At 34.4% G+C, this 27,916-nt stretch overlaps 3 protein-coding genes across 3 annotated transcripts; 2 read left to right on the top strand and 1 right to left on the bottom strand.

Annotated features, from left to right (window-relative positions):
* Nucleotides 1-983: 983 nt before the first annotated feature.
* LOC145634461 (uncharacterized) lies at nt 984-13,143 on the bottom strand. Its single transcript, XM_081685885.1, has 13 exons — nt 12,733-13,143; nt 12,354-12,416; nt 10,566-10,988; nt 7,342-7,413; nt 5,572-5,697; nt 5,216-5,428; nt 4,515-4,562; nt 3,466-3,621; nt 2,869-3,030; nt 2,218-2,311; nt 2,008-2,126; nt 1,870-1,914; nt 984-1,741 (listed from the first exon to the last, which is right to left on the bottom strand). The coding sequence occupies exons 1-13, from the start codon at nt 13,078-13,080 to the stop codon at nt 1,508-1,510; spliced, it is 2,103 nt and encodes a 700-aa protein (XP_081542011.1). The 5' UTR covers nt 13,081-13,143; the 3' UTR covers nt 984-1,507.
* Nucleotides 13,144-15,561: 2,418 nt separating this feature from the next.
* Nucleotides 15,562-18,601, top strand: LOC145635783 (large ribosomal subunit protein eL32z). Its single transcript, XM_081687142.1, has 4 exons — nt 15,562-15,689; nt 16,623-16,721; nt 18,035-18,216; nt 18,308-18,601. Exons 2-4 carry the CDS (start codon nt 16,632-16,634, stop codon nt 18,435-18,437), a joined length of 402 nt encoding a protein of 133 aa, XP_081543268.1. The 5' UTR covers nt 15,562-15,689; nt 16,623-16,631; the 3' UTR covers nt 18,438-18,601.
* A 3,603-nt stretch (nt 18,602-22,204) lies between these two features.
* Nucleotides 22,205-26,675, top strand: LOC145634460 (uncharacterized). Its single transcript, XM_081685884.1, has 3 exons — nt 22,205-22,805; nt 23,970-25,411; nt 26,243-26,675. Exons 2-3 carry the CDS (start codon nt 24,014-24,016, stop codon nt 26,264-26,266), a joined length of 1,422 nt encoding a protein of 473 aa, XP_081542010.1. The 5' UTR covers nt 22,205-22,805; nt 23,970-24,013; the 3' UTR covers nt 26,267-26,675.
* Nucleotides 26,676-27,916: the final 1,241 nt, after the last annotated feature.

Raw genomic sequence — 27,916 nt, 5'->3', positions numbered from 1 at the left:
AAATAATCTCAGGCGACAATTAACCCAGAAAATACAAAAATTTCCGACAAAGTACTCACGAATGCTTAATTTAGTTCGTTTTTCATTTTTTTTATCAACCCTTTTAATGGAAATAACAATTTCAAGAAAAAAAAAATGTTGAAGTATCAATTTCACTTAAGTTCCATACCCCTTATTAACGAAATTCTTGTAAAAAGGGGTTAAAAAAAAATTGGTATTGGGATTTAGCAAAATAAAAAGGGGATGGCCATAGGAATTCTAAATCTTAAATGTGAAAAATAAATTTAAAAACACAAAACACAAATTAAATTAAGATTTTTAAAGAGTTTATCGACAAAAATAAGATTTTTTGGGCTAAATGTCGCCGGAGTTTATTTTTTTTACCAAATTGTCGCATATAATTAGCTTTTTTTACCAAATTGTCGCCGGAGTAATTTTTTTTACCAATTTGTCACTAAGGGTCTTTTTTATTTACCAATCTGGTCAATTGGCCTATCTTTTACTCAATACTTTCAATAGTAATAGGGCCTAAAATAAAGGTTTATACTTCAGTTATAATGCAATAGGCTAACATTGAAAGCCCATAGTAGGAGGTCCCTAAAATTGGCCATTTCATTATACTAGGGCAGCTAACGCGCGCGTCGCGCGCGTCATAGCTAGCCATATCTTGAAGGTTTATTTGGTTTGGCTTTTAAATCACAAAATTAGTTAAATTAACAATAAGAGAAATTTTTCCTAAAAAAAAAACAATAAGAGAAAATATGTAATCAACTATATTTAGGTGGTATAAATGTTCAAGACAACTAACATTTATGAAAGCATAAAAGTACATAAATATTTTAGAGGGTATAGTTGTCTAAACACTATTCATTAAAATAGCATCTACATATTAATGAGGGTATGTATGTAAATACACATTTTGAAGGGTATAATTGGCATTACACTATTCATAAGAGTATGTTTCTACTTTTTATAAGGTAGGGATAAGCAATATTGTAATATTTGTGCTTTGAAAAATTCAGTACAAAAACTTGTTCTTTGCAACACAAAATTTAGCTCTAGAATATCTAAACATCAATGAAAAAGAATATCTTTACACATAAGAAATAATACAAAACATTACAATTTCGTTTACAAAAATTGTTTCTTTTCAATTGAACAAACTCCCTATACAGTGAACACAAATACATTGACAGTACATTCAACTCTTCTCAACTAATTATCTTTGCCTGCGACACGAGTTAGAAACTCTCTGATAGTAAAACTTAATTAGACCAAAATTTTCACATGATTATTCACTCATGTTATTGTTGTAATTCCTTTTTTCTTGGTGTTTAAAGAGCCACAAGGGCGGGGGTGAGAATCGATCCCGAGATCTCTTGGAATCGGGAGGTAAGCTCTAACCACTTGAGCTATCCCTCATTCTCATTGTTGTAATTCCTAATCTTACAATAATGTGATTCAATCTTTCAACCTACTTTCATTTACATATGTAAGTAGATGGCTGTCAATATTTGGCAATCCCAGAATTCTGTGCCTTGCCTAAAAGAGATTCAATATCAGCAGTTATCAACCCCACATTTTTGGCCGCGGCAAAGCCAGCATACAAGCCATCAACAGCTGCACTAACTATTCCTCCAGCAAATCCTGCTCCTTCTCCCACTGGATATAGTCCCTTTAAATCTGTGCTCTCGAATGTTGTGCTGTTTCGTGGAATTTGAACTGGAGAGCTCGTTCTCGTCTAGTAAATCAATTGATAAGCGCAAATCAGAAACAAATAGGGTCATTTCTAATTAAATGTTGCAAATTGAGTAATTTATTAATTTAAACAAAATACAGATACTTGGCCACATTGATCAGTGAGAATACCTCTACTCCATGTAAAAGAGCCTCTTTTGAGATAAATCCTGGGAGCTGAAATACAGAAATTAGTGAAGCTCAGAACAAAATCTGCATATTAACTGAAAAACAGAACATCATCATAATTGTAAGTCTGATAATGCAAACCTCTTTTTCAAACATCAAGATAGAATCCTGCAGAGCCTTAGTTATGTGAGCAGGAAATAACTCGTGGAGATTTGAAGCCTTGACTCCTAAGCGATAGCTTGATTGTGGCAAACACATACCTGAGGTCTGAGGATAAATGAAAAATTATGATACTGGGCAGAAAAGGTAACACGTGAACGACAGTTGCAATAGGTTCACTGAAATTTCTACCTGATGTTCGCTCTTCAAGAAAATCAGTGACTGTCTGCACAGGAACCACAAAATTACCACCTCCCATTACAGCCGCTCTTTGTTCAAGTTCCCTCTATATTACGAAAAACTCAGAATTAGAAGTATGGAGAAGAGGTCAAATACTCACCACCTGGCATGACTTCAATAAAATGTAGTACTCGACACACTATATCAATAGAAGCATAGTCCTCAATTCTCATACGAGGTAATACTAATAATGTTATCACTGTATCCAACTTAGTTGAAGTTGCCAACTCCAAAAGTGAGAAAAAGTCATGGCAGTTCTTCACTTGAATTTCCCTTAATTGAGGTTATTTTTAGGTGTGAATTAAACTCGAGAAGTCCTTATCTGAACTTCTAGACCCTAATTAGTAAATATTATGAATTGTCTATGGAGCTTGAATAGCTACTAAGCCTTCTATCAAGCCTAATTTTTGTAACATTATCCAAAGGTGAAAAGAATCGAGCCTAATCTAAATATTTAGACCATCCAGCTTCAACAAGGGTCATTTATTCTCAAAGTATGTGTGAAAAGGGCATCACCGAAAAGAAAAGAGATTAAGGCATAACTTAAAAAATTGATAGATGTGCATTGGTCTGAACTAACTCATAGGATTAACAGTAGCTTACCTGGAAGTCAACACCTGCAAGAGCCCCATGAAAATTTAAGCTCTCAAAATCTTTTGATGAGACTGTAACAACAAGTGCTGAGTTAGCCCATTTTGATGAACGTCGAGAAAATGACATTCCATTAATACAGAGCTCTGATGGATTTGTACTGGTGAGAACAACCTGAATGTCATGCTAGAAAATGTTAACAATGGGAACTCATAACTAAGAAAATTTCAGAAAAAGAAACAGAAAATCTTTTACTCCATTCTTAAGAAAAGAAATGCCTACTACCCTTTTTTTTTTTTAATTTTTTTTATCAAAGATAGCACAACCCTTTATACAATTAAGATAGATAAGGTTCTACAATTCTAATCAATGGCTAATACTTAGTTCCCAATTGCATTGAAAATTTCATAACCATCTTAGAAAATTTCAAACATTTAACCCCATCTGTTTACCATCAAAAGGTTCAAGTAATCCATATTCTTCTTCCCCACCCCACCTTGAAAGAACATCGGTAAGTTAAGTGGAGTCATTGTAAACATATAAATATATAATAAGCTACAAAGACATATCCTACTAATATCATAGAAATAACTAGCTCATACAAAGTACCTGTCCTCCTGGACACATGCAAAAAGAGTAACAACCACGGCTTGTAGATGAATAGGAAGACTCTGCACCCTCTCCACTGAGATAGTTTGCAATCTTATAATCTGCAACTGGTACTTTTCCACGCCCACCTTGAACTTCAGCTGCCAATGCAGCATACTGAACATCCACACAAAAAAAATCATCAACGTGGCTCAAACATTACCATTTTGGCTTGAATGCAAGTGTCCCTTCTTTGTTCAATATTTACAAACGGAACCAACTAGTTATTTGAAAATAATTATGCACAAAACATAACTATGCAATGCAGTAATACGGTGTCTTGTACATCAAAACACTAATCATGCTAATAAGCCACAGAACCCACAATACACAAGAATTGTAGAATGAACAGTTTTTTAGTCATGTCTAATAAAGACATATTAACAATGACAATATGCTCTTTTTACAATGAAAAAAAAAAATCAAAAAGCAGCAGCGACACCAGAAATGAGGCACTCAAAGATGAAATTTTAACCAAAATATGTGAATTATCAAAGGATTTAATATAAATAGCAATGTAGGAATAGAGAAGCAAGTACTAACTGTCTACTTTGAATCTTTGATAACTGAATGATATCTTATTATTTTCTAATGATTACTGATACAAGGGCCTAAAAACTACAGCAATTTTACCTGTACCTAAAATCACACTAAGATTTTACATAGAGAGAATGCAATTTACAGTTCAAAAGAGAAATATATTTGAAAAGTGAATTTCATTAAATTTAACCAATCCCGAGAAAAACAAAATGCACATGTAAATTACTAAATAACTTAGCCACTGTCAAGAAATTTTGCTATTTGAGCAAGTTTATGTTAAACTTAAGATGATATATAACTAAAGTTACTTTCTCATAAGTTAAAAAGTCATTAAAATTGCAGCTGAAAATCAATCATCATAAATTTGTAACTAAACAAAAGATCATTACTGTATTAGATAGTTCTTTGAATTTGACAAAGAAATCAATGACAAATGAATTTACAGCCAACAAAGGACACGAAGGAACTACCTGTATGCTGTTTATCAGTTGCTGGGGATGCTCTACTCGCAGGCCAATCTAGAAGAGGACACCAATAAATTAGTTCAAGGCAATAACTACTCTCAGAATTTGAAAAACTGAATACCAACAGCATGAGGATGTCTTCAAATGCACAATCTAGCAAAACATGAACAAAACTTATGAAAGATCAAAAAGCCATAGATATAAAATACGATTAATGTACGCCTACGTCATAGATATAACTTCACTCGTCCATTAATCGTATTTTACATTTAAAAAAAAAAGATTTTTTGCATGTATAAATAATGCATGTGCACCATTACATAGCTCTAGTTGACCCAGGACCATAGCAGTTCCACATTGTAAGGACTCAGGATTGCACATGAGCATGTCTGTTCAAATAACTTTTCACTAGTATGTATGGCAAGATTTCCGCCCCACCCCCCCCCCCCCCAAAAAAAAAAAAAAAAAAGAAATATAAAAAATTCTCCTTTATCCACTCCTCTCCCCCCAAACCAAAATCCAATAACTACCATACTACCTCGCAAAGTCACAACTCCACTACAGAATTGTTAAGTCATCCCCCCTCCCCAAACTCTAAATAATACTCCCCTCAAGGATCCTAATCAAGTCCGAAGATAGCAATTCACATCAACTTGGTAACGCGATAAAAGAAAGAGAAGTTAGAGGCTGTATTGGCAAATTCTTACAGCAAAGTCCTTTGGGACCAAGCCCACATTGTGTGATAAGAGCATCTGGTATACATCTCTCGCAGAGTGCCCAACGGCCAGAACAACTGCATCATAACTCAACTCCTGACTATGGATCGGTGGGTTTTTTGTTACATCTGAAACTTTGACTCCTTTAATAGTAGCACCCTCCACAAGCAGATCATCAACCCTAGTTCCAAATTTGATTGCGACCTAACGATATCAAAGAATAAAAAAAATTAAACGAAATGAGAGAAAGAGATTGGAAGCACTAAAGGGAGGGAGAGGGGAACAAAATTGACTGAGAAACATATTTAATTGATTAAAAAAATATCACGATTAGTTATGTGACTTACACCCAGGGCCTGCAAATGTTGCCTGAAACTACGAAGCAGTGGAACCAGCCTATCTGTCCCTAAGTGAGGCTTCCCGTCAACCAAAATACTTCTTGGAGCACCAAAGTGAACTAGTGTCCTCAAGACCTGTGATAGAAACAAGACAGCTTACTCAGCTACTCTTAAGTTTTAAGTAAATAGTTCAATCCATCCCACCTATAGCATGCAAAAGACAACAAAATCCATTATTCCCTATGTTTAAATCAGTCAGAGTGTTTTTTTTTTAAAAACAATATGCTATAGGGACTTTGACTGTGGAAATGTTAAACAGTAACAGTTGTAAGTGAATTGCACATTAAGCACATAAAGTTATAATGAATAATTAGGGCATGAAAGGGAACACATTGAAAGTATGCTTACATCCTCACAGGATATTCTAGGGAAAACAAAAAGAGCAACGAGAATAAGATATGCTTGGGAGGTTTTTTTTTTTTTTTTTTTTTTGGGGGGGGGGGGGGTGGGGGTGGGTTAGTAAGAACAAGGAAATTAATCAAGCATATCTCCCTCTTTCCTTTCATCCACTCAATAGATGATCACCTTCTAAATTATGATTGCTGATGGAAGTGTTGTTACTTGATCATAGTTTTCTGTGATATACCAACCTTGGGGGAGAATATAGGCAGTGCATAGTATATCTGTTAGGATTTGCTCGGAGGGGAAGGAAGGGGATAGTTTGTTCTATAATACAGAATTAGGGAGAAGGAGACCATGACAAAAAAAAAAAAGTAGTGTGAAGTTTTAAGTCATCTCTTGGGAGTGATCAAGCCACTGGAATGCTTGAAATCTGTTGTCTATTCTCTGTAGTAGTATCAATATCAATCAAATCTCTTTCTTATTTCTTCGTTTTCTGCCATAGTTATGTTAATTCATAACAGTTTCTTCATTAATCACAATGCTTAATACTAATATGACACCATTAGAAAGTTAACGTGTTCTGTATTAATAGATACAATAAAAGCTCAAATTCCGAAAATTGAAACGACCACACAACAAAGGAAACTATTGAAGTTTCTAATCCATCGTCAGGGCCGTCTAAAATGAAATTTCCAATGTTTTATTAAATCTCAATGATATGGAGATTTTGTGCATTCACTATAGGTTTCATTAATCATCAGCTTTGCAGAGGATGCTGCTGGTAATATGAGGTAGTACCATATACTCTACAAGGCAAAGGAGAAGACTGGTCTATATGATAACAATTTCAATTATAAGCTGCTCAAAAGAACCCATGAATTGTATATTTATGTAACATAATGAGTGAAATTCCTAGGGAAAAAAAATTGTAAGAAAGAAAGAAATGCTAGAGTTAGCTTCCACCCCACATCATTGTCTACAATTGACCAAACCCATTACATATCTATTAGGCCCACATTTTGCAGCCTTGCATTTCCTAACCAGCATTCTTTTCCATCAATACACTTGATTGGAGGGGCAAAGGATGTTCATGCATAGATTTCCCACAATGAAAAGAATCCTCATCCAGAAAGGGCATTTACTCACTAAGTACTAGATAATTTGACATTAAAAACAACGAGAAAAGATGGAAGAATTCAACTTTTCAATTTTAATAAATGCCAATTGAGACGGTTACTGTCATTATATGCCAAAGCCACGCTTCGGCTAAGAATGCCAGGCTGCAATAGGTCAATGCTTGTTATACAATAAGTTAGCTGTCACAACTCTAAAAGGTGGGATAGCATACGTATGCTTCAACAGGATAGATTTTCTCACCGCTTGAACACTGTCACTGTTCTTCCCAATTCTTGTTACAAGCTTCCCGTCACTCCATGTACCTGCACCACCCTGCCACACTTAAGTACTTAAAATGGCTCAAATTCAAACAATGCAGAATCACAAGCTCACTTAGTGAAGCGAAATAAGATCACAAGAACTAAAAATTTGTACCACTAAGTTAATGGTCCAGGATTCTTCTTATGCGCAGACAATGAACTAAGCAAGAATTGGATCTAGTAAAATTCACGTACCCATTAAAAATTTAACTAAAATAGAAATAAAATCTAAAAATGCTCCTCATAACATCTCTACTAAGTTACAAACATAATTTACAACTTGCAGATATACATAGATATGTGTGTGCATCAAGTGATTTTACTCTTAGTTTTACCCCCCACATATGACTGTAACCATAGCCTGTCTATTTGTCTTTCGTGTTAATTTGCTCCTTGGACTTGATATCACCTTTTTCTCTCATTTGTGTTTTATTCAATGGTAGGTGCTTTGAGAGGTTCAAATTTTGCTCACGAAAAAGCTCATGTGGCCTGTAGATGAGATGAGAATGAGAGACAAGGCCTGCGAACATGAAGCATTGAGTTTTGGATGTGTAATTGTGTGTTTCACAGCCTTCATTTTTGGTCCTTGGAAACTTGGAAACTGCAAGTGGGAATATGATGAATTGTATGGAAAACCTCATGAACTGAGATGCAAGAGGCTGTACAGCCCCCCCCCCCCCCCCCCCCCCAACACACACACACACAACAAGTGCAGCAAGCATAGGTTCTGCCTTCCCAGGTTAAGCTAAATTTTAAACAATGTGTTCTCAAATGTTTAATGAGCCCCCATATATGTCTTCAGAGCCTGTTCACCACCACAATTTCAGTCACTTCCACACAGAAGAAGTCCAGGGTCACACTGTCACACACATGCAATTCCAGAGATGAAAAGTTGTTAGCAACTTCCCGTCCATTAGCTATCAGATATCAGTTTTGGAAGAAAGGGGATAAATCCCATAACTTGTGGAGAAGGATAACAAACTAAGTCTTAGTTTCCTTAGACTGCTTCAATTTATGCAGCAAAAAAAACTAAGATGTAAGATTGTAGGATTAAATTTTAAAGTCCTTCAATCAAGTCAGATTGCGTTCAGCTTCTGTGGTAACATTTCATAATAACTATTTCCCTCGATCTAGAAATTTTCTTCCTCCATGCTCCATGGCTTTGGCAATTTGTTTTTAAATTCTCAAATGAAAATATGTTCTTAGTATATTCTTTTTGGGTATAGGGTCTATATGTTATGAGTTTATTCTCTCTAATTGGCACTAATACTCTAGTTGCTTGTTGTGAAGCAATAAATCGAACAAGAATTATATAAATAGTATTTAGAGCAATTGCCGTCTGTATACTTAGACTATCAAAGGAATCATCCTTCTCAAATTAACAATCCAGATTCCAGCCTTTGTTAAAAAAGCACCCTAAGACCTAAAATCAAAGGTACAGCCCCTCTCTAATGTGCAAACAATCAATCTTAGTCTCCCACCGTAGTCACTTATGCTAGAAGAAAGGGAGACAGCAGAGGAAATATCCTCCAGAGTTATTTACGAGAAGGATAATCTAATAATTTTATGAAAGTGTTTTAGAGTAAAGAGCAAGTCAGGCAATTGTCATTTGTCAGGCAATGAAAAGAGGTAGGCAGCATATTGAGGAGTTTTGAATAAAAAAAATGAGAGAAATTGTGACTTTGGACAGCACTGACCTTTCAAAAGGGGCTGTATTTGGTGATTCTCATCTTGACTATTATTAATACAATCATATCTTACTGTTTTCCCTACTTCAATTAGTATTTGGAAAATTTGTAAATATTAAGTCAACCTTTTGGCCATCCGCTTTTATTATGTCAACCTTTTAATTATTTATGAACACGTCAACCTTGTAATAGCATTAATTTTTATTACGTTTTTTTACCGGTGACCGGATAAATCCTTAAAATTTTCAAAAATTTTAAAATGAAAAATTGAGTTGGCATTTAAAGTTGTTTTTAACCCCCAAAAAAAAAATAAGTTGGCAGTTAATCATGCAACTAATTAACAATTTACTCCTAAAATTCACGATCTCCCTCCTATTCTCCACTCTTCCTTTCATCTCCATACTCCAACTCCATTAAACTTTGCACATACTCCATTATTCCTTCCTCTTCCTCTCAAACCCAAGACCCACCCTCACCGCTTCTCACTTGCTTTCACGCATGCTCACACCAGCAAACCCCACAAGCGGTGCCGGAAAACCACCTCTGTGACTCCCTGCCACCAAACAAACACCCCACCACAACCAATCCACCTCTTTTACCATCATCGTCCTCTTCGAATCACACCCCAGTATTCTCAATTAAATTAGGGATTTTCAATTGCATTCATCTTGGAGAAATTTGGAGTATGTGGGTTGTTTATCAGATTTGGGATTTTTAATTTTCAAGGAAAGGTAATTGGGGCTTTATTTTAGCTTTAAACTAATATAAGAAAGAAGAGGAAGAATGGAGAAGAAGAAGTAAGAAAGTGGAAAACTGGGGAAGAAGAGAAAAGATAGAAATCAAATTAGCTTTTTTACCTTCATCTTAGTTGTCCAGGTAACCAGTTCACCTGTTTTAATAGGTCTTTTTTTTTTTTTGACATAATAAAAATTAATACTATTACAAGGTTGATGTGTTGAGAAATAATCAAAAGGTTGACATAATATAAGCGGATGGCCAAAAGGTTAACTTAATATTTACAAATTTCCTTAGTATTTCCCTTTTTACTTTTTCCAGATCTTAGTAATAAACTACTATCTTCAGTTGTAGTAAGAGGCTAAGGATCATCTTGATTCTTAACATAATATCCTTTAATAGAAGTTTTACCAGCTTGTTAGATTCATATTCTTCTTTTAAGTTCTAAGCAATTGGCTCAATGGAAACATTCTTTTGATAGTAGTGCAGGCAAAGAGCCTTCCACCTTGGAAACCGAGATCATCAACCCTTCTAGCAAACTATCTAATCTTCAGCTATCACAATCGAGCTCTTGAAATGCCTTTGCGATCTAATTATTGGATACTATCTAGATTCAATCATTAACAGAAATGCCTAATAAATATTCCAACAGATTACTATAAGCTTGCTGAAAATTGTAACAGCAGGGTTTATAGGAGACAACAAATGCCACAAAAGACAAAATTTTGGTTGAGAAAGTTACCTCCCCATAGCAAAAGTTGCTTTCTGATTGTATTATCCGGCGAACTACCAATGCACCTATGTCACGTCCCCGTTGTTCTACTGGTTGACCTCGTTCAATTAAGGTAACAGCAGCACCAAGCTCTCCAAGCACAAGAGTAGCAAACAAACCCGCAGGACCACTTCCAACAACAGCAACTTTTGGTTTGTAAGATGGAAGATTGCAGTGACTATCAGCATCCCCTGCTACTGTACCTTCCAGATCCTTCTTGCAGTCATTTAATAAACTGAATAAATCACCAACAGCTTTTTCTTGGGGAATATGCTCAACAATTCCAACCTTAGGCTCCATTTCAGAGATGAAGTCCCATAACCGGGGTTCAGAATTTAAGAGCTTCTCGACATTCATGTCAACTGTGTAAACAAACTTAGGTGTCTTCAATAGCTGAAAGAAACATGACGGTAACACATGTATAAGTCCAACGACAATCTAGATCACCCAGGGAAACTCACATGATCTTCATTTTCAAGTAATTTTTAACTAAAACCACACTCACAATTTAAACATGCACTAATATAGAGCCCTAGAAGTGCACAGAATATGGAGATACCATAGCATCATACTGAGAAGAACACATAATTAAGAACACAAAACCAGTAGGTAAGAGAGCTCTAGGAACCTTTATGTGTTATAAATCACCATTCATCATCAAGAGATGCCTAAAGTTTTCACAAAACGAGAAAACAAAAATTAATAAGGCCTAACATGCACCATCTTTGGAAGTATGACAGCATAAAGAAAATAATAGCTTCAAAGAAGAAATTGTCCACCAACAGGATAAACACTTCTGCTAACAGCATGACTTCTAGACATCGGGTTAAATGTTATAACAACACCTATGCAATCAGAGGCAAGATCTTGTTTTACCTTATGGTCCTTATCTAGAATTATTTTCTTACAAACTTTTAGGGTACTACTCCCCCCTCTCCCTTAATGTTTGGCCCATTTTCCTCTTTAGGTCATCCCTTTAACTTTGCCCCCTACTAATTTTGGTTGTAGGGGACACAACTTTACTCCCACAACCACTACATTTAACCCCACTTCTCTCTCGCATCAACTCCTTTTAACCAAAATTTTAAAACAAAATTAACTCTACCCCTTTGGAGTTTTGAAGCAAATTAAAAGAGATAGAGGGAGTAATAAATAAACTACCCTAATCTATAGATTGGAACGCTCAAGTACAACAAAAACAAAACATGCGTAATGCCCTTAGGCCCGGCTAGGGGTGACAACATCAACACATAGTTACAACTTACAAGACCACCAATTTGATTAGAAAAAAAAAATTCCGAAGGGGCTAAGGAAGTAAAAAGCTAACACAAATGGCACCTATTTATCTGTGCAGGGGTGGGTATGATTCGCGTGAGGACAAGAATGTGCAACTTACAGAATTAAAAGTAACCCATCATTTTAGAATTATCACTTTCAGCCGTTTCAGGCTTATCTGCAAATTAGATCATTCTTGAGCAATCAGTCACTTTATTGAGGAGCTTAATGTTCGGATTCGTGCATCACGAGTTCACTCAATCATAAAACAAAGCAATCTATATCACAAAAAACTTTGTAATTCATGACCAGGAAAATCATTGAAAACTCTCTTAGCCAAAAGATCACAAAAACTCCATGCTCTTTGCCCCTATAAAACTCTCTAACCTTAAGGAATAAACTGAATGACACACCTCTAATACATAATCTTCTCCTCTATAAACATTGAATGCAAGATAAATTTACTATTTAGGAAAAGAATACCTTTCGCGCATCAAATGATTTTCTAACCACTGTAAATGCTTCTGCTGGAAGCAATGAAGCAACCTGCAAACAAAAATAGTAGCAGCTAAACTTCAAGATACTCAAACACTGATATTCACATGAAACTGAATAACTTTTTGCACCAATTTAGCATCATTAACCCACAAATTTTAACACATAATCATAATAAATAATTCTTCAAATCTCAAATCCCACAATTAAGCACCTAATATAAAAAATCAAAAAGTTAAAATCATAACCCAATATAGCATTTTTCTCAATTGCATCAAATAAACAAGGATTTAGCAAAACATAGCTAAAAAAATTTACAACAAAATCACGCGTTGCTCGGTGTAATTAAATGTTCAATTCTCCTTACCGGGAATTCAAGAACTTTGGCAATTTGTTCAAGGAGAGCATGAGAAACACCAAGAAAATCTTTACCAGGGTCTTTATCAACTTCAACACCAAGCTTAGATAATCTCCAAAACCCTTCAAATTTATCCTTAACATCCATTTTCTGTTTATGAATTTGTTTGAGTTTCTTCTTCTCAGATGGGTAACGGAACTTCCCTGTTCTTTGTGACCTTTTTGCGCATCGAATTTCGAGGCGTTTGGGTGAGTATGAGGTGGGAAAGGAAGATGGGTTTGAGAGGAGAGAGAAAAGATTGGATTTTGGGTTTGGAGTGAGGGAATGTAGGGAGAGAGAGCTCGAGGAAATGGACATGGTTGTGCTTGGGGAAGCTTGGAGTTTGGTGTTCAAACTTCAAATGTTGCAAATTTGCAAATGTAAAGAGGGTTTTACTTGATAAGGTTTAAGATTTGCACTCCCTCCGTATATATGTTACCTAAACTCGGGTACCTATATTCGTCACCGGTACGGCGGTACATATCCAAATGTCCGACTTGTCAATTTTATAACTAGAATATATATATATATATATAACAGTTACATGATTTTGAACAAATAAAAAGTGAAACTAGTGTGCGATGCCCTAAATTGCTAGTTTGTACTTGTTGGTTTCGAGTTTAAGTCTTGCTATAGACATTTTTTAGTTGTCAAACTCAATCATTACATAATTGAAACAAATAGTATAATAAAACACCAATTAACTTATCTAAGTTAACTATAATCTTGTTGGATAAAAAAACACAATTAATAAATGGCTAAGATGGTAAGACTTGTAACTTAAGCCTTGTATGTCTTAAGTTCAAGTTTTGCTATAAGCATTTTTTAGATGCAAACCTAACGCTTTTTAATATAGAAGTATAAATATAGATAGATGTTCAAGTGTTAAACGACTCAAACATAGATTCCTCTTTTTTTTTCCAAGGAAAACTGCTCTAAATAAACGTTTGAGGGAGAGCCTCTTTTCTTACCGTTGTAAGAAAAAAAAAAACAAAAAAAAACAAAAAAAACTCTCGTATCATATATTTTGCAACTTTTGGCAAAAATGGATGCTACACGTTATTTGCAACTAATGTTTTCTTTCCTTTTTAGGTTGTCATTTCTTTCTTTCTATCTCTCTTCTCATCACATGCATTTCTATCTTTCTCTCTCTATATTACACTCACAAACAACATTTGCCAAGGAGTCCGTGCACCCTTTAAAGTCGCAAAAAAATATACTCCGTAATACAGAGGTAGTAAAAAAATGATCGTGTGCGTAAATAATGCTTGTACAACTAAAGGTACTCCTTATTCAAGTGTTTATGCAAAAATAAAATAAAATAAAAATAAAATAAATAAATAAATAAAAATGTCAGTGTCAAGATGAGTATCTCAGGGAGAATTTTGAAACTATATTATTAACATTGTAATGTTAAAAATTATCTTGTTTGCATGTAAGGAAAATTTTCAATCTGTGTGCTTCATTTCTAATCCATGAACATTGCTTGATTAGGGGTTTGTCTTATTTTGATCCTTAAAAATCAAATTTGATGTCGAAATTAGCAAAAAAATAATATAAGCATTTCGATTTGCGTGAAAGGAGATGCATTAGTTTGCTTATTTACAAACCGTCAATATAGCCCCCCTTAAAACCTTAATCAACAATAATACCAAAACCTTTTATAGAGCAATATTTTTACAGTTTAAAAACAAATCATGCAATCCGAGGCTTTTTCTTACACCCAAACCTAAGGGTTTTTTTTTTTATTATTTTTTTTTTATTTTTATTTTTATATATATATATAGAGAGATGCTCATCAATGGCCTAGCCCCTAGCCCTCTACCCCCTCTAGCCCAATCCGACCCGACACGCCAAAAAAATGTGAGCTTGGGCAAGCATAAAAACGTATTTTTAGTTCAAAATTAGAACATGATCCAAAAAACTGCTTTGGACTGCTATAAGTATTTTGCCAATTAAGGCACAAAAATTTATTTAAAAGCCCGACCCGACCTGAATTTTCACCTTTAGATTCTTGGTCATTTTTTCCAAGTTTGACCCATATGCTAGCCTAGTCCAACCCTACTAGAAAAATTTTGGGTTTGGACAAACATAAAAATGTACTTTTATTTCAAAATTTGAACTCGGAAAAAAAAAAAAAAAAAAACACATTAAAAACCCGTTTTGTCTGATAAAATGACAATTTATCGCGGGTAAAGACATAATATTTATTAAAAAAGACTTAAACTGACCTGATTTTTTATTGCCTCTACCAAATTTACACACACGACCCACTAACCCACCTTAACCACCATTGCCAAGCCCAATGATCCACAAACCCAGCTTGCCCTACTACTCACAACCTGCCTAACCCACAAGCCAATTCCGTCCCACCCACGCTCAAGAACTTAACCTTGACATGTCCATTTTATCTACCCATCCCACCTTAGGCCAACCCAAGCTAGTCCCATGTCTACCTATCCCAACCCATGATCCACCTAACCCCGATACAACCAAGCCCACACAGTGGCCACCTTTGGTTACCAACCATTTTAGGATAATTGATCCAGAGCTTGTTCTCTTCGGCTTAATTTCACTTAAGTTCAATTCAGCTCCAATCATTTCAATTTCTAATTTTCTTTTTTCATAAAATATTCAATTTCAATCAGTTTAATAGTTCAGTAAATCAAAACAGACCATTAGTTTTAAGTTTCACCCTTAACCATTGTAAAAAATTTAAAATGTAGCCCAATAAATTAGGATGGACCAAAAATGAAAAAAATGAAATTAGGAATAAGGTTGGACCAAAAATGAAAAAACCACCCAATACGAAAATGGGCCTGTGAAAGGGTTAGGGTTTTAGGTGCTTTAAAATATCACAAAAATTTATCACTCCATTCTACTCTTTTGCGCCTCCGTCTAACCTATCTTCTCTCTGCAACTTTCAGGTTCTTTCTCTCTCCTCTCTTCATCAAATTTTCTTACTTTTTTCATGATTTTGATACGTTTATTCTTTCAGTTTATATAATTTTCATGATTATACATGTTTTCTAGTTGTCTGTTTTATTTGAATTTCATGATAAACAAGGTTTTAGACGATTTGAAATGTTGAATAATCTATGAATCAGTACTAGGGTTTCCTGGTTTGATTTGTAGAGTACTAAGTATTTTTTTAGGTTTTGAGATGTTAAATAATCAGTGAATCAATACTATAACTTTTCCTCTAGGTTAAATTAGCTGTTTTGTTTGATTTATAGTGTATTTTTCGTGATAATTAGGAAATTAATTATACATTTGCTATGATAAATCACGCAAAATTTGATGGTAGATTGATACTAATGGCTTAGGTTAGAGATTATATAATGTTTGCTGGATTTAAAGCTACTAGAACAATTGATTTTCATTAGGTTGCAAATTATTGATTATATATATATAATAAGGTTGTATTTTTCTTTCATGTTTTCGACCTTCAATGTTTTTTGATGCTATATTCATGAATTATATGGTATTGATTTAGGTTGATTAATTTTTTGTATGCTTCTACTAATTAATTGTCAGAATAACCTTATACCCTGTTGAATGTTTAGTGTAATTTTTGTAATCCATTTTCGTTTGCTGCTACTAATAAGTTGTCAGAATTACGTTGTACTCTGTTGAATGCGTTAGTGTAATTTTTGTAATCCATTTTTCGCTTGCAACTACTAATAAGTTGTCAGAATAACCTAATACTCTGTCGAATGCATAGTGTAATTTTGTAGACAGCAATTGAATGTATAGTGCAACTATTATATGAAATAATAGATGGATTAAAATTGTGAAATGTTGATACATATACGTGTATATTTATTTATTTGTTTATATATTTTTGGTTAATTTTGTAGAAATAAGCAATGGCGGTTCCCAAACTTGATAAGAAGATAGTGAAGAAGAGGGTCAAGCAGTTCAAGAGGCCCCAATCTGACCGAAAAATCTGTGTGAAGGTATAACATTTGCAACAAAGTTTTATTTTGGGGGATTTAAATGTTATTTTTAGTCAATTTCTATGTGAAAATGGTAGTTTCTATGCTGAGTGGTATAATTGTTGAGATGAAGTTCATATGAGTTGGTTGATTAATTAATAAGTGACAAAGATTACAAAATGCAATTTGTTTGGCTGGTTGCTTAATTATTCATAGGAGAGGAAGATTACAGGATACAATTTGTTTGGTGTAGATAAGTAGATTAGTGTATTGGTGGTCTATTTTGTGATGTGTTAGTTGGATATTGTGGTGTATGATGTATCAATGCTGAATTATAACAAGTGGCAAATGGTATATCATGGATTAATTATGACCTATGAGTGGTATATAATGATGGTTGCTAGATTTCGGGATTGAATTAGAGGCATCCTGTTTATCAATTTCTTTTTTGTGTTATAGACTTGTAGCTGATCTCTTGTATCCTAGTATAGTACAAGTAATATGTACTCTGTAATAGTTGTAGTTAAATCTGTATCCCGGGCTAGTAAATAAGTAGATGGGCTTAAACACAAAAGTATGGCATCCTTGTTCTGATATTAATGTATGAAGCTTGCACCTTGGTATTAATTATATGACCTGGCCTAACATTGAAGTCCAAATTTTGGTAGACAGTCTATTCAATCTGAAACATTTAGTAGGCTGTGCATGTTTTGACTTGTGATGTTTTTATCCAAAATTTAGGGTGTGTAGAGCATTTTTTGACTATGGTTGGTTAGAACTTGATATTCAAACTTGAAACTAATTTCGATGTGAAGTTGATAGAGCCTTGTTAGGTCTTTTTATTTTTTTATCTTTTGTTATTGAATTTGTATCATCTGTAATTTAGTAACTCAGTGCTGTATTTTAAAATGTCATGTTTTGGTGTTCAAGACAGACTTGTGTACATTAATTTGAATTTCACCCAATTGTTTTGCAAAAGTAATTTATAGCGCAATGTTATTATATGTTGTTTACCAACTCGTTTGGGATGAGAGATTTAATCATAAACTGGATGCCCTCTCACTAAATGCTTAATAATCATGATTAGTTTATAGCACGTATTTTACTTTGATATTCATGCTGCCAGGATTGAGAATGTTTTGTGAAAATGCTAGCCACATGGGTTATATACCTTGTTTATATGCCCTGTTACTGGTCTAGGGTAGGGTGTTTCCTTGTATGGCCTGTTTCTTCTGAGGCCATACAAATGTAAATTAAAACCCATTGTTGTGCCATTTCTCTGAAGTTTTTTCATCGAATTTGTCTCATTAATCTGAATGGTTGTACATTTGCAGACCAACTGGCGTAGGCCAAAGGGTATTGATTCGCGAGTGAGAAGAAAGTTCAAGGGAGTGACTCTTATGCCAAATATTGGATATGGGTCTGACAAGAAGACACGTCACTTCCTCCCCAATGGCTTTAAGAAATTTGTTGTGCACAACGTAGGTGACCTTGAACTTCTGATGATGCACAACAGGTAACAGATTGCCCTTTATATTCTTTGATCCTTTTTTCTTTCACCTCTGTTCCCTCCATGTATTCTGACTTGTGTACCTTACCTATTGCAGGACTTACTGCGCTGAGATCGCTCACAATATCTCAACCAAAAAGAGAAAAGATATTGTCGAGCGTGCTGCACAGCTTGATGTTGTTGTCACCAACAGGCTTGCAAGGTTGAGAAGCCAGGAGGATGAGTGATCATGGAACCCAAAAGTTTTGTTTACAATAGATTTAAGAGGTCTGAGCTTTCAATATTAGGCAAGAACATTACAAACCGTTTTATGATGGTCTTTTCTTGTTTTAATTTCGCTGTAGTTCATGTTTCTGACTCGTTTTTTGGAAACTGGAGATTTATTTTGTTATATTGGGAGCCCAACCTGTTTATCAGGGACGAGATTCGGGAAAGTTTTAACAATTGGACTAAATCTAGTTTAGGCTAGGTGATTTTAAAGTCAAGTACTCTTACGGGATAAAAAATGGTAAATATAACATGAATATAAGAGGAGCAAACTGTTTAATGAATGGAAAGATATAAATGATGTACATGGTATCAACTTTCGGTGGGACGATGTTCACTTGGACTAATGGTAGAGAAGGGGATTTGAGTGTTAGAAAGACTTGACAGAAGATATGTAAACACAAGCTAACTTGGACTAATGGTAGGGTAGGGGATGATCCGGAAGTACTAATGTAGGTTTGATATGTATGTGTAAATACATATCAAACATTAAAATATTGAAAAGTATTGTAAAGCACATGGGGGTGGGAGAAAAGGAAGAGAGAGATGGGCACGTGGGACCAGTTTTAAATGTACCACTGAAAGCTTATATAATATAATTGACTATGTAGTGATACTATTTATACACGTAGTTAGTACCATTGAATGAATATATAGTACCACTGAATGTTCAATGATACTATTTGATCATCTAGTGATACTATTAATCACCCAGTGGTACACTTAAATTTAGCACATGGGGGTGCGAGAAAGGAGGAGAGAGATGGGTAAATTTCATGCGAAATGTCTCTTATGCCCCTTGATATGTATGTCCAGGTACCTATCAAACCTCCCTTTGGAAGGCCTCGACAAAGGATACGCAAATACAAGCTTGGTAAAGAGACTCGACAAAGAGTTTATATCTATCTTTGTGTAACACTGAACCCAGGAAAGACAAAGGTAAAGTGGAATTCCAAAATTGAGAGTTGGTTGGCAACGTGGGAAGGTGTAAAAATAATGGAGTTTGAACAAAAGAAAGGAATGGAATGAGTGGGATAATTTTGAGAAAGACTTGGTAGCCTCTCTTGCAATGGAAGAGGAAGGAAAATGATGAGAACTTCTTTATAAACGGATATTTTATCAAACACAATTTTTTGTATGTGGCTAGTGACATTGTATGGCCGGGGTTTATTTACAGGGGGTTACTCGTTTACATGGGGCCTTAGGGGTTATTTATTTTGGGGTTATTTATTTAGGAGTTACTTGTTTGATCCACTCGATCGGTCAGGGGATACTCGATCGGTCAGGGGTTACTTTCCGCTAAATGACTGAGTAAGTAACCCGTACTATTAACCCCTAAATAAATAACTCCTACAAATAATCCTTGAGTAAGTAACCTTTACCAATAACCACTGATTTATTCATCAATTTTATTTCTACCTATTATTATTATTGAATAATTTAAAATTCAATAATTCCTTTGCTCTTTAAATATTGCAACGTTTGTAATTGTTTAACTTTTCGGATATTACTTTTTGACACCAATAAGGTCTTTGTCTAGTATTTAACTAATTTAAGATGGTAGATTTATGTACAATATGCTACAAATTCATCCCCTAATCTAAATTATAGTTTGTATTGCTCATATCATAATTTATATGTCATGAAATATAATTGTAATGTTCCTTTCAAAAAAAACAAAAATATAATTGTGTTGTGATCTTTTTGCGTTTATCTTGATATACTCCCTCCATTACATATTATTTCGCGACAAAGAGGGGAGGGAGTATATACTTTCACAATATCAACATTATATAATCAAAACATTCTATAATCAAAGCTATTTATGATTTAAATATGTTTCAGGATGCAAAATCCTCTCCTACATTGTTATTTTAACGTAAGATCATTTTATTTTTTTCATCATTAATCAACTAAACTCGACTATCTTATTTTAATTACTCTATTATTTACACTTGTAGATTCTAAATAAATAGAGTCCACAACATCAATAATAACCAATCAAACATGTAAACATCCTATCATATTGCCGACCTCGCATGGGCCAACACTTAGCTTAGAAGGAGTGGTCGGTAGATTTTGATAAGTGGGCTCCACAACATCCGACTTAGCCGTTGTACTTGAATAGGACTATATTATTCCATAACGATTTTTTAAAATTTCACCAATATTATAATTAAATTAATAATTACTTGATACAAACTTTATTATCAATGGTAATTATTTTATTATATTTTTGGGGTAAAGCATGTGTAATGATTCTTATTTCATTATCATTATGAGTATAATTAATTTTATTTAGTGATAATCACTTCTTCAAAACATGCAGTTTTAAGGGAGTTCTCTAATTGTGGGAAAGAATTAAAAATTGTTTAGATAGTTAATCAATGATTTTATGAAGTTCTATTTACTTGGAAGAAGACGGGATATATAGTTTATTATGTTTTAATTGTCAACTAAAGATGTGTAATAGGTTCTATTTTTGTTGAATTTTGTACAAGTTTGACTAGAAGCTAAGTATGAAGTACACCAATATGTAATTTAGTATAAGCGAGAGTTTAATCCATGCATAGGTTATAAGTATGATACAATTATCAAGTAGTATTGGTGTAGCCGTGTAGTGGTTAGATACGGTGTCTTTGACTTCGACTTCGTGAAATTAAGCCCTATTAGACTATTAGAGAGATAGGTGGTGAAAATTCTCTATATTTTATAGCCTACATCAATTTCAAAGGTTTTGTCTCACTTATGGTGGATTAGACGACTTATGATTCATGAAGGGTCGAGTTTAATTGAGTCATTCTCATTAGTCATTACGTACCAAAATTTAATAGGACCTTATAAGTTATAACTAGTTAACCTTATACAAGTATTAATTAGAAGGGAAAAAAAAAAAACAAAAAACAAAAAAATTAAAAAAAAAAATAAAAATCATTTTGGCATCAAACAACTATGTCATATAGAGCACATACTATAGGTCTGTAGTATCAGTTTGTAAAAAAGGCTATGTCACAATAATTTAAATATTTATGTTTAGCCTGATTTCTTTCCTAATAATAATAATTTTTTTAGCCTGATTTCTTTCCTAATACATAAGATTACAATAAATTTACTTAGAGACTTATACAAAGTACATCTCTACCTCTCATTTACTATTGTAACCAAAGAATGATCATGTAAGGTGATACGGTAATACCACAACCCATGACAATGTACATATCAGAAGTGTCAAATTTTATTCTAAGTATGATAAAATCTTAAAAACTAGATTTACTTTTCACACTAAGAAAGAATAAAATTTGACACTTCTCATATGTACATAATAAAAATAACATTTATACTATAAAACATTATCATACAAGTTAATTTGGCATTTGACAACTTTTTCTTCTTTCGCAAATCTCATCTTTCAATGACTCAACATCTACTTGTCATTCAATAGCTGTTACAAGTCTGACTTGACAAGTAGTAACCTATCCAATAATCCAATATAATCTCATACCTTTATGCTTGTATGAACCGAAATTTCCTTAAATTAAATTCTTTCAAAATTCAACGCTCACACAACTTTATAATAACGACACCTTATAATTTCTCTTACCGTGACTACTTATAACTATTTAACTTTGTGATTTTCTTTCCATCTCTCAACATAAAAGAACATATACCCTTAATCATCATATTTTTTTTTCCAAATCAAACCAATCGCTCATATCACTCACTAGTTTTGAACTCGAAAGTGGGTTAATCATTCTAGACCCTCCTAATGATCAAAGATAAGAAAAACAAGGGGAAGAAAAAGAATTGAAAAGGAAAGCCACCACAAAGAGAAACCGTTGGAAAAGCCAAAGATAAAAAAGGTTACAGTATCATTAGGAAGATGGGAAATTTGACCCCATCGTTTCATCTAAAAGCATCTGTTAATAATTAAATAAGTCAAAATTTTGGTAATTTGTCGGTTTATTGTATCTGGTTTCCACATTTGTTTTTTCTAATAATAACAATAATATCTGGAGTAGAAGTACTATTTACTCATTCATCCTGCATTAAAATTTTCTCCATTTTTCTGGGTTTTTTTTTCCTCGAAATTTGTTGCAGAAATTTCTGTCATTTTTGTAAAAAAGAGGGAAAATTGAAACTGGGTTTTCTTACTCTTGAGTAATTATCAAATGGGTGTCATCTAAATTGTTGTTTTCAGATTTTATTGATGTGTTTTGATCTACTGTAAATGGCGCGATGACGTGAAAGAAAGTGGATTTTTTTCTGTTCAAGTTTTCTGGGTATTTGTCAAAGGTTACAATTTTGGTCTGTTTTGCTGAACTTTTCAGGTATATTTTCTTCATCTTACTTTTCTTTTACTTTTGATTTTTGCAGTCGATGATTTGCCTTTTGAGATTCTGGAATTTGAGAATTATGGGTGTTATATGTGAAATATGCCTGTTTTTTAGTCAGTTTTTTTTGTAGCATGAAAGTCCTGTTTGGTAGGCGGTAATAAATTAACAATTTTAAACGACAGCATTGGGTGGAAAATGTGTAATTGAGGAGGGATGATGAATATATCTCTGGTATTGCTGTGTTTTTTTTTTTTTTTTTTTTTTTTTTTGCTTTACAGTTTCTTGAAATTAAGTTTGAGTATTTATTGTCAGGTAGAGTATTTTAACATAAATTAAGGCCAATTTGCAAAGTTATCACAGTATGCAAATTTGCATATGGAAGGCTTGTTTGATACAGTATATCAATATATGGAGTATGGAATAGTAGGATAGGAATCATTTGCTGAGTTGCAACCTTTTTAAGGAGAAATAAGTTTGGAAATCAATTGGATAGCAAAGACTGATCGAGTTTCTATCATGTTTCTTGATGGTTTGGCTGTAGGTCTTTTAGAAACAGTCACTATTTATAGTCTAGTTCTTGTTGTTCTTGGTGCCTGTAGTATGGTAGGTTGATCCCATTTATAACTTGAATTTCCTAGATACATATTAGGTTGGACCGGATGCTGTTGCTGTAACGAATTCCTAGACTTTCAGATACAAATTGGGTCGATGTTGTTGTAGCAAACCCCTAGGCTTCCAGATACATTTTGGATGCTGTTGCAAGCCCCTCGTAGGTCCGATGATGCTTTATTGTTTAGCTGATCCGTTAATGGCTTGTCATAATTAGTGTTTCTAGTAAAATCTTAGCAGGCTCAACATGTTGTTTGAGAGTTGGTTCAATTTACTGGTTAATGCTTGTTACTGGACATTATTTTGTTATCTTAAAGATGTTCATAATGCATGGATTTGGTTATTATCTAGCAAATTGACTATTAGGGGCTCTTGAGCAGAACATTGATAGCACCTACCTTTGCAAAGCAGCAAATTTCTTTATTCTTTAACCAGTTTACTTATTTTAGTTATACATCATTCTGCCAGGAATGTTTTTTGGATCAGGGAAGACCATTATTTTTTTTAATCAATCTGTTATGCTCAGTGAATACTTCTGAATCTTTGCAGTTGTACAAATAATTCTCCTGATCCAAAATTGAAGTAGACTACTGATGGGCCCGATGGCTGGACGTACTCTATCTCTAGCCACACCCGGGACTAATTACCTGAAGGAGACACTCCATGCTCAGCAAGAACTTCTGCAGAAACTATACAGTGAATTGGATATGGAGAGAGAATCCTCTGCTACTGCTGCTGATGAAGCTTTATCCATGATATTACGCTTGCAGGGTGAAAAGGCAGCAGTGGGAATGGAGGCTAGTCAATATAAGAGAATTTCCGAAGAAAAGATTTGTCATGCTCAAGAAACACTCGAGACTTTTCAGGAAGTAATATATCAGAAAGAAATGCAGATTGCTTCCCTTGAGTTCCAAGTTCAGGCATACAGGTTCAAACTTTTAAGCATGGGGTGTGATGATTTAGGTACCTGTGAGATACAATATCCTGATAACATGTTGTCAAGAAAAAATGCAGAAGAATCAAGCTCGCGAAGCTCTCTCAGACGGAATAGTTCACTACCACCTCCTCCAAATAATGGTGCGTTGAGTAGGCGAGCTTCTACTGAGGGAACAAAATCCTCAACACCCTCTCCACACCCATGGCAGGAAAGTAAAGGTGAAGACCCCTATATTCGAAGGGAGCAAGATTCATATTGGGAAGAGATTAAGAAGTTAGATGAACGGTTGAAGGAGTTGGATGATCTTAAGGGCTCTAGTACTTTCCCTTCAAGCGAGGATACAAATGATGTTTCTCTAACAAGTGCATCTCCAATGCTGCATCCCTTCCCTGAGAATACTCCTGCGAAATCAGATTGTCTTGAATCTCCTGAAATTGCAGCCAGTGCTCAAGCATGTGAAGATTCTGCTTGCTCGACAAGTGTTCAGGATATCTTTGAAGTCCCAATTTGTCCGTTCATTGACCAAGATGGTAATTCTAACAAAGAAAGCCACAATTTAACTTTTGAAAGTGAAAATAGGAACGGAAAGCTAGATTCAGTCTGGAGTAAGATTTGTAAGTCTATTGTCAAGGAGAAAAATGATTGGGAGAAGAAACCATTGCTATCTCCAGATAATGACCCCCCAAGTTTAACTAAGACAGATGATGCTAAAGAGAAAATTGATTGGGAAAAGAAGCCATTGTTTTCCCCAGGTAGCAGTAATGAATCAGTTAAACCAAAAGAATGCAAGATTGATAAGCCATTGCTTTTTAAACAGCCAACATTTGGCGTTGCTGACTTGGAATTTCAGCAGTTCAACAGAAGACTTAAGCAACTTGAGGATCAGAGGTTTGTAACAAGAGGCCAAGAAATAAACGCTGATAAAGCAGAAGAAGAATTAAGAGTTTTGTGGGAGATTAGGGATAAAATTGACTCAATGCAGGCTGAGATAGCTCGCTGGAGGACTAAGAAGCCTTTGCCACCAGATAGTCGTTCCCCTGGATGCCTTAAAGAGGTATGCTTTCTAACTTTTCTTATGTTTAACTTAGAAGTGTAAATGTCATATATGATATGCATTTCTTCTCCATGTCTGCCTTTGCTAGTATCTAATTGATCATTTTTCACATTGCATAATTTCTTGAGAACTGGCAGCTGGTCGCTAGTATTCCTCTTTGAAACTTGAGTGACTATGCGATATTGAAGTATACAAGTATTTAAGGGTGTCTGTGAACCATTATCATCCTTGTAAACTTATTCATCTACTAGTAAATTTGAATTTAATTCCATTAATGGCCGTGTCTAAGAATAAGGGGCCCTACTTTGGAGGCCTTTCTAGATATGTTTTCTAGATCTGCAAATCTTTGCAATAGTAAAAGGCCTCTTTTGGTGTAAATAGTCACATATACTCTATTGGAATACTTAAAAGTAAAACATTTCACATTCTTTATAATAGCTGTAGATTATGATTGAGTAGCTCCAAATTGCACTTAGAATGAATGATTGAGTAGCTCCAAACAACCATAGTTTTGCTGAATGTAATAACAAGAGAAACTGACGAACTGCTTTGGTGCTGTAATGTACTAATGTGATTCTTAATATGTGTTTGATAAAGTTTTGATTTACAGTTATTAACCTTCTGTTCTAATATCAAGCATATTTCTATATCCAAAAAAATTTCCCCTGTGATCACTGAAAAATTTAATCACAAATTTATTAATTGTATGAAGATGGTGAAAATGAATAATTTGCTGATTAGTTTATTTCTGAAAGTTTTCCCCCTTTTTTTTTACTATCTTACTATCACAAATTTAAAGCTTTTTATGACTTTGCTTTTTTCTTCTGACAGGTGATCCTTTGCTTTTGGCCTTAATCAAGTCCCTAGACAATCATGGTGTGGTTATTTTAGCTCCTTATTTTTTCTAGAATTGGTATCTGGAAAAGAATGCCAACTATCTTGGAGGATTTTTGTGTTGTCTGTTTCTTTTCTAAGATGAAGATGTGAAATTGCTTAGTTGAATTTTGAGTTCCCATGTATATCATGTATAGATAAAACAACCTATGTCGTATAGAAACATCTCTTCGAGGTGAGTTCCATACCTTAGAGCACATATATGGCTCCTTGTTTTCTTTGGTTTTCCTAGCTGTGTAAATTTCCTTCTCATACAGAATTGGATATACATGCAAGTTTGTAAATGATTGAAACAACACTAAATCTTTGGCGCCTTGGCGGAGATTTAGATTTTTGAATGTCATATCACCCTATCTTTCTATTTTTGATAGTAAGATGCAGTTCCTTTCACCTGAGAACAACTTATCTGAACTTCTGTTTCCTTAACGCTTATTGGAATCTAAAATGTACTCTTTGAACGTGGAAAGAACAGAGCCTAAGTGTCAATGGTGTACAGTGTAAAGACTATAAATATGATGTTATAGTGCTCTAAAGTTAATACTCCGTATGTTATTCATCTTACTGTATCAGTTTTAAAGTAACAGGAGTTTTTTTTTGGTCATTAGATTTGCCTTATCATGCATCTAGCCAAGACAAAGTTAAATGGTGCACCCTGACTCTTGATTTGTGGTTAGTTACCCCAATGAATATTATAGCCCCATAGACCTACACATTCTTACGCTTAGCTTCACACTTGAGAAACTTGTAGTGAGAGTGTTCTATCGAAGAAATTTAATTGCACTTTCTTTGTTATAGGTCTTATCAAGTCTTCATACCTCTCTAACCACAAAATAAGCTATGTAGCGAATTATGTTCTCATACCCGTTACACATAGTGGATTGTAACTCCTTATGTCCTCCTTGGTATATGTGGATGTGATACTACCAAATCTATAAATCAATTCGATATCTAAACAATAATTGGGTGGTTGTTGAGGCATTTTCAAAGCATGACTATAGTTTTATTGATGACATGTTATAATTCTTTTGAACAATTAGCTGATAGCTGGAAGTATCCAAGAATTTATACCGTGTCATCTGACCTTTATATTGACTGCTCTGAATTCTTCCAGCTTGGTTGGAAGTTATATTTTCTCTAGATAATGATGGTAACTATTTGCTGACAAAATAGATGAGATTAATTGGAATGTTCTTGTACCAGCTTATGCTGAAGAAGTCAAAACTATTGCCAAATAGCTGAGTTAGTTAACAATTGCAGCCTCATAAGGTTGTTGGTAAACCAGAACTGTTGTCAAACTGTAAAGCTTATTCCAATAAAAAACACTTAGCCTAAGGTCAAGACTCCCTTATCCATTTATCATAATCAGAAAACTTTCCGATGTAGACAGAAAATTACTGGCAAGAGAGGACTGCCACCCCATCGGAATGATTACAACAGGTTGATTGTATCCCAATCTCCCCCTATTTCTGGTCAGGAGAAACAGAGTTTTTCAGCGTCACCAGTTGGTTTTGGGGCAACTTGTATATGGTGTCTGTTGGCGGTGACTTTTTATGTATGCTAGGGTGCCTTTTGTTTATTGAGGGGTTACTTGTTAGAATGTTGAGGGGTGAT

This window comes from Chenopodium album, chromosome 6 (genome assembly GCF_948465745.1).
Source record: "Chenopodium album chromosome 6, dcCheAlbu1.1, whole genome shotgun sequence".
Classification (NCBI taxonomy): Eukaryota; Viridiplantae; Streptophyta; class Magnoliopsida; order Caryophyllales; family Amaranthaceae; genus Chenopodium; species Chenopodium album.
Note: the sequence above shows the minus strand (reverse complement) of the source record. Positions and strands in the feature narration are given on the sequence as shown.

Coding starts and splice junctions, on each gene's coding strand:
- LOC145634461 (XM_081685885.1), bottom strand. CDS start 13,080: ATGTCCATTTCCTCGAGCTCTCTCTCCCTACATTCCCTCACTCCAAAC. Junction 5,698..7,341: donor ACAGTGACAGTGTTCAAGCG/GTGAGAAAATCT, acceptor TTTCTATCACAG/GTCTTGAGGACACTAGTTCA. Junction 4,563..5,215: donor TGGTCCCAAAGGACTTTGCT/GTAAGAATTTGC, acceptor GTCCTCTTCTAG/ATTGGCCTGCGAGTAGAGCA.
- LOC145635783 (XM_081687142.1), top strand. CDS start 16,632: ATGGCGGTTCCCAAACTTGATAAGAAGATAGTGAAGAAGAGGGTCAAG. Junction 16,722..18,034: donor ACCGAAAAATCTGTGTGAAG/GTATAACATTTG, acceptor GTACATTTGCAG/ACCAACTGGCGTAGGCCAAA. Junction 18,217..18,307: donor CTTCTGATGATGCACAACAG/GTAACAGATTGC, acceptor TACCTATTGCAG/GACTTACTGCGCTGAGATCG.
- LOC145634460 (XM_081685884.1), top strand. CDS start 24,014: ATGGGCCCGATGGCTGGACGTACTCTATCTCTAGCCACACCCGGGACT. Junction 25,412..26,242: donor CCCCTGGATGCCTTAAAGAG/GTATGCTTTCTA, acceptor TTCTTCTGACAG/GTGATCCTTTGCTTTTGGCC.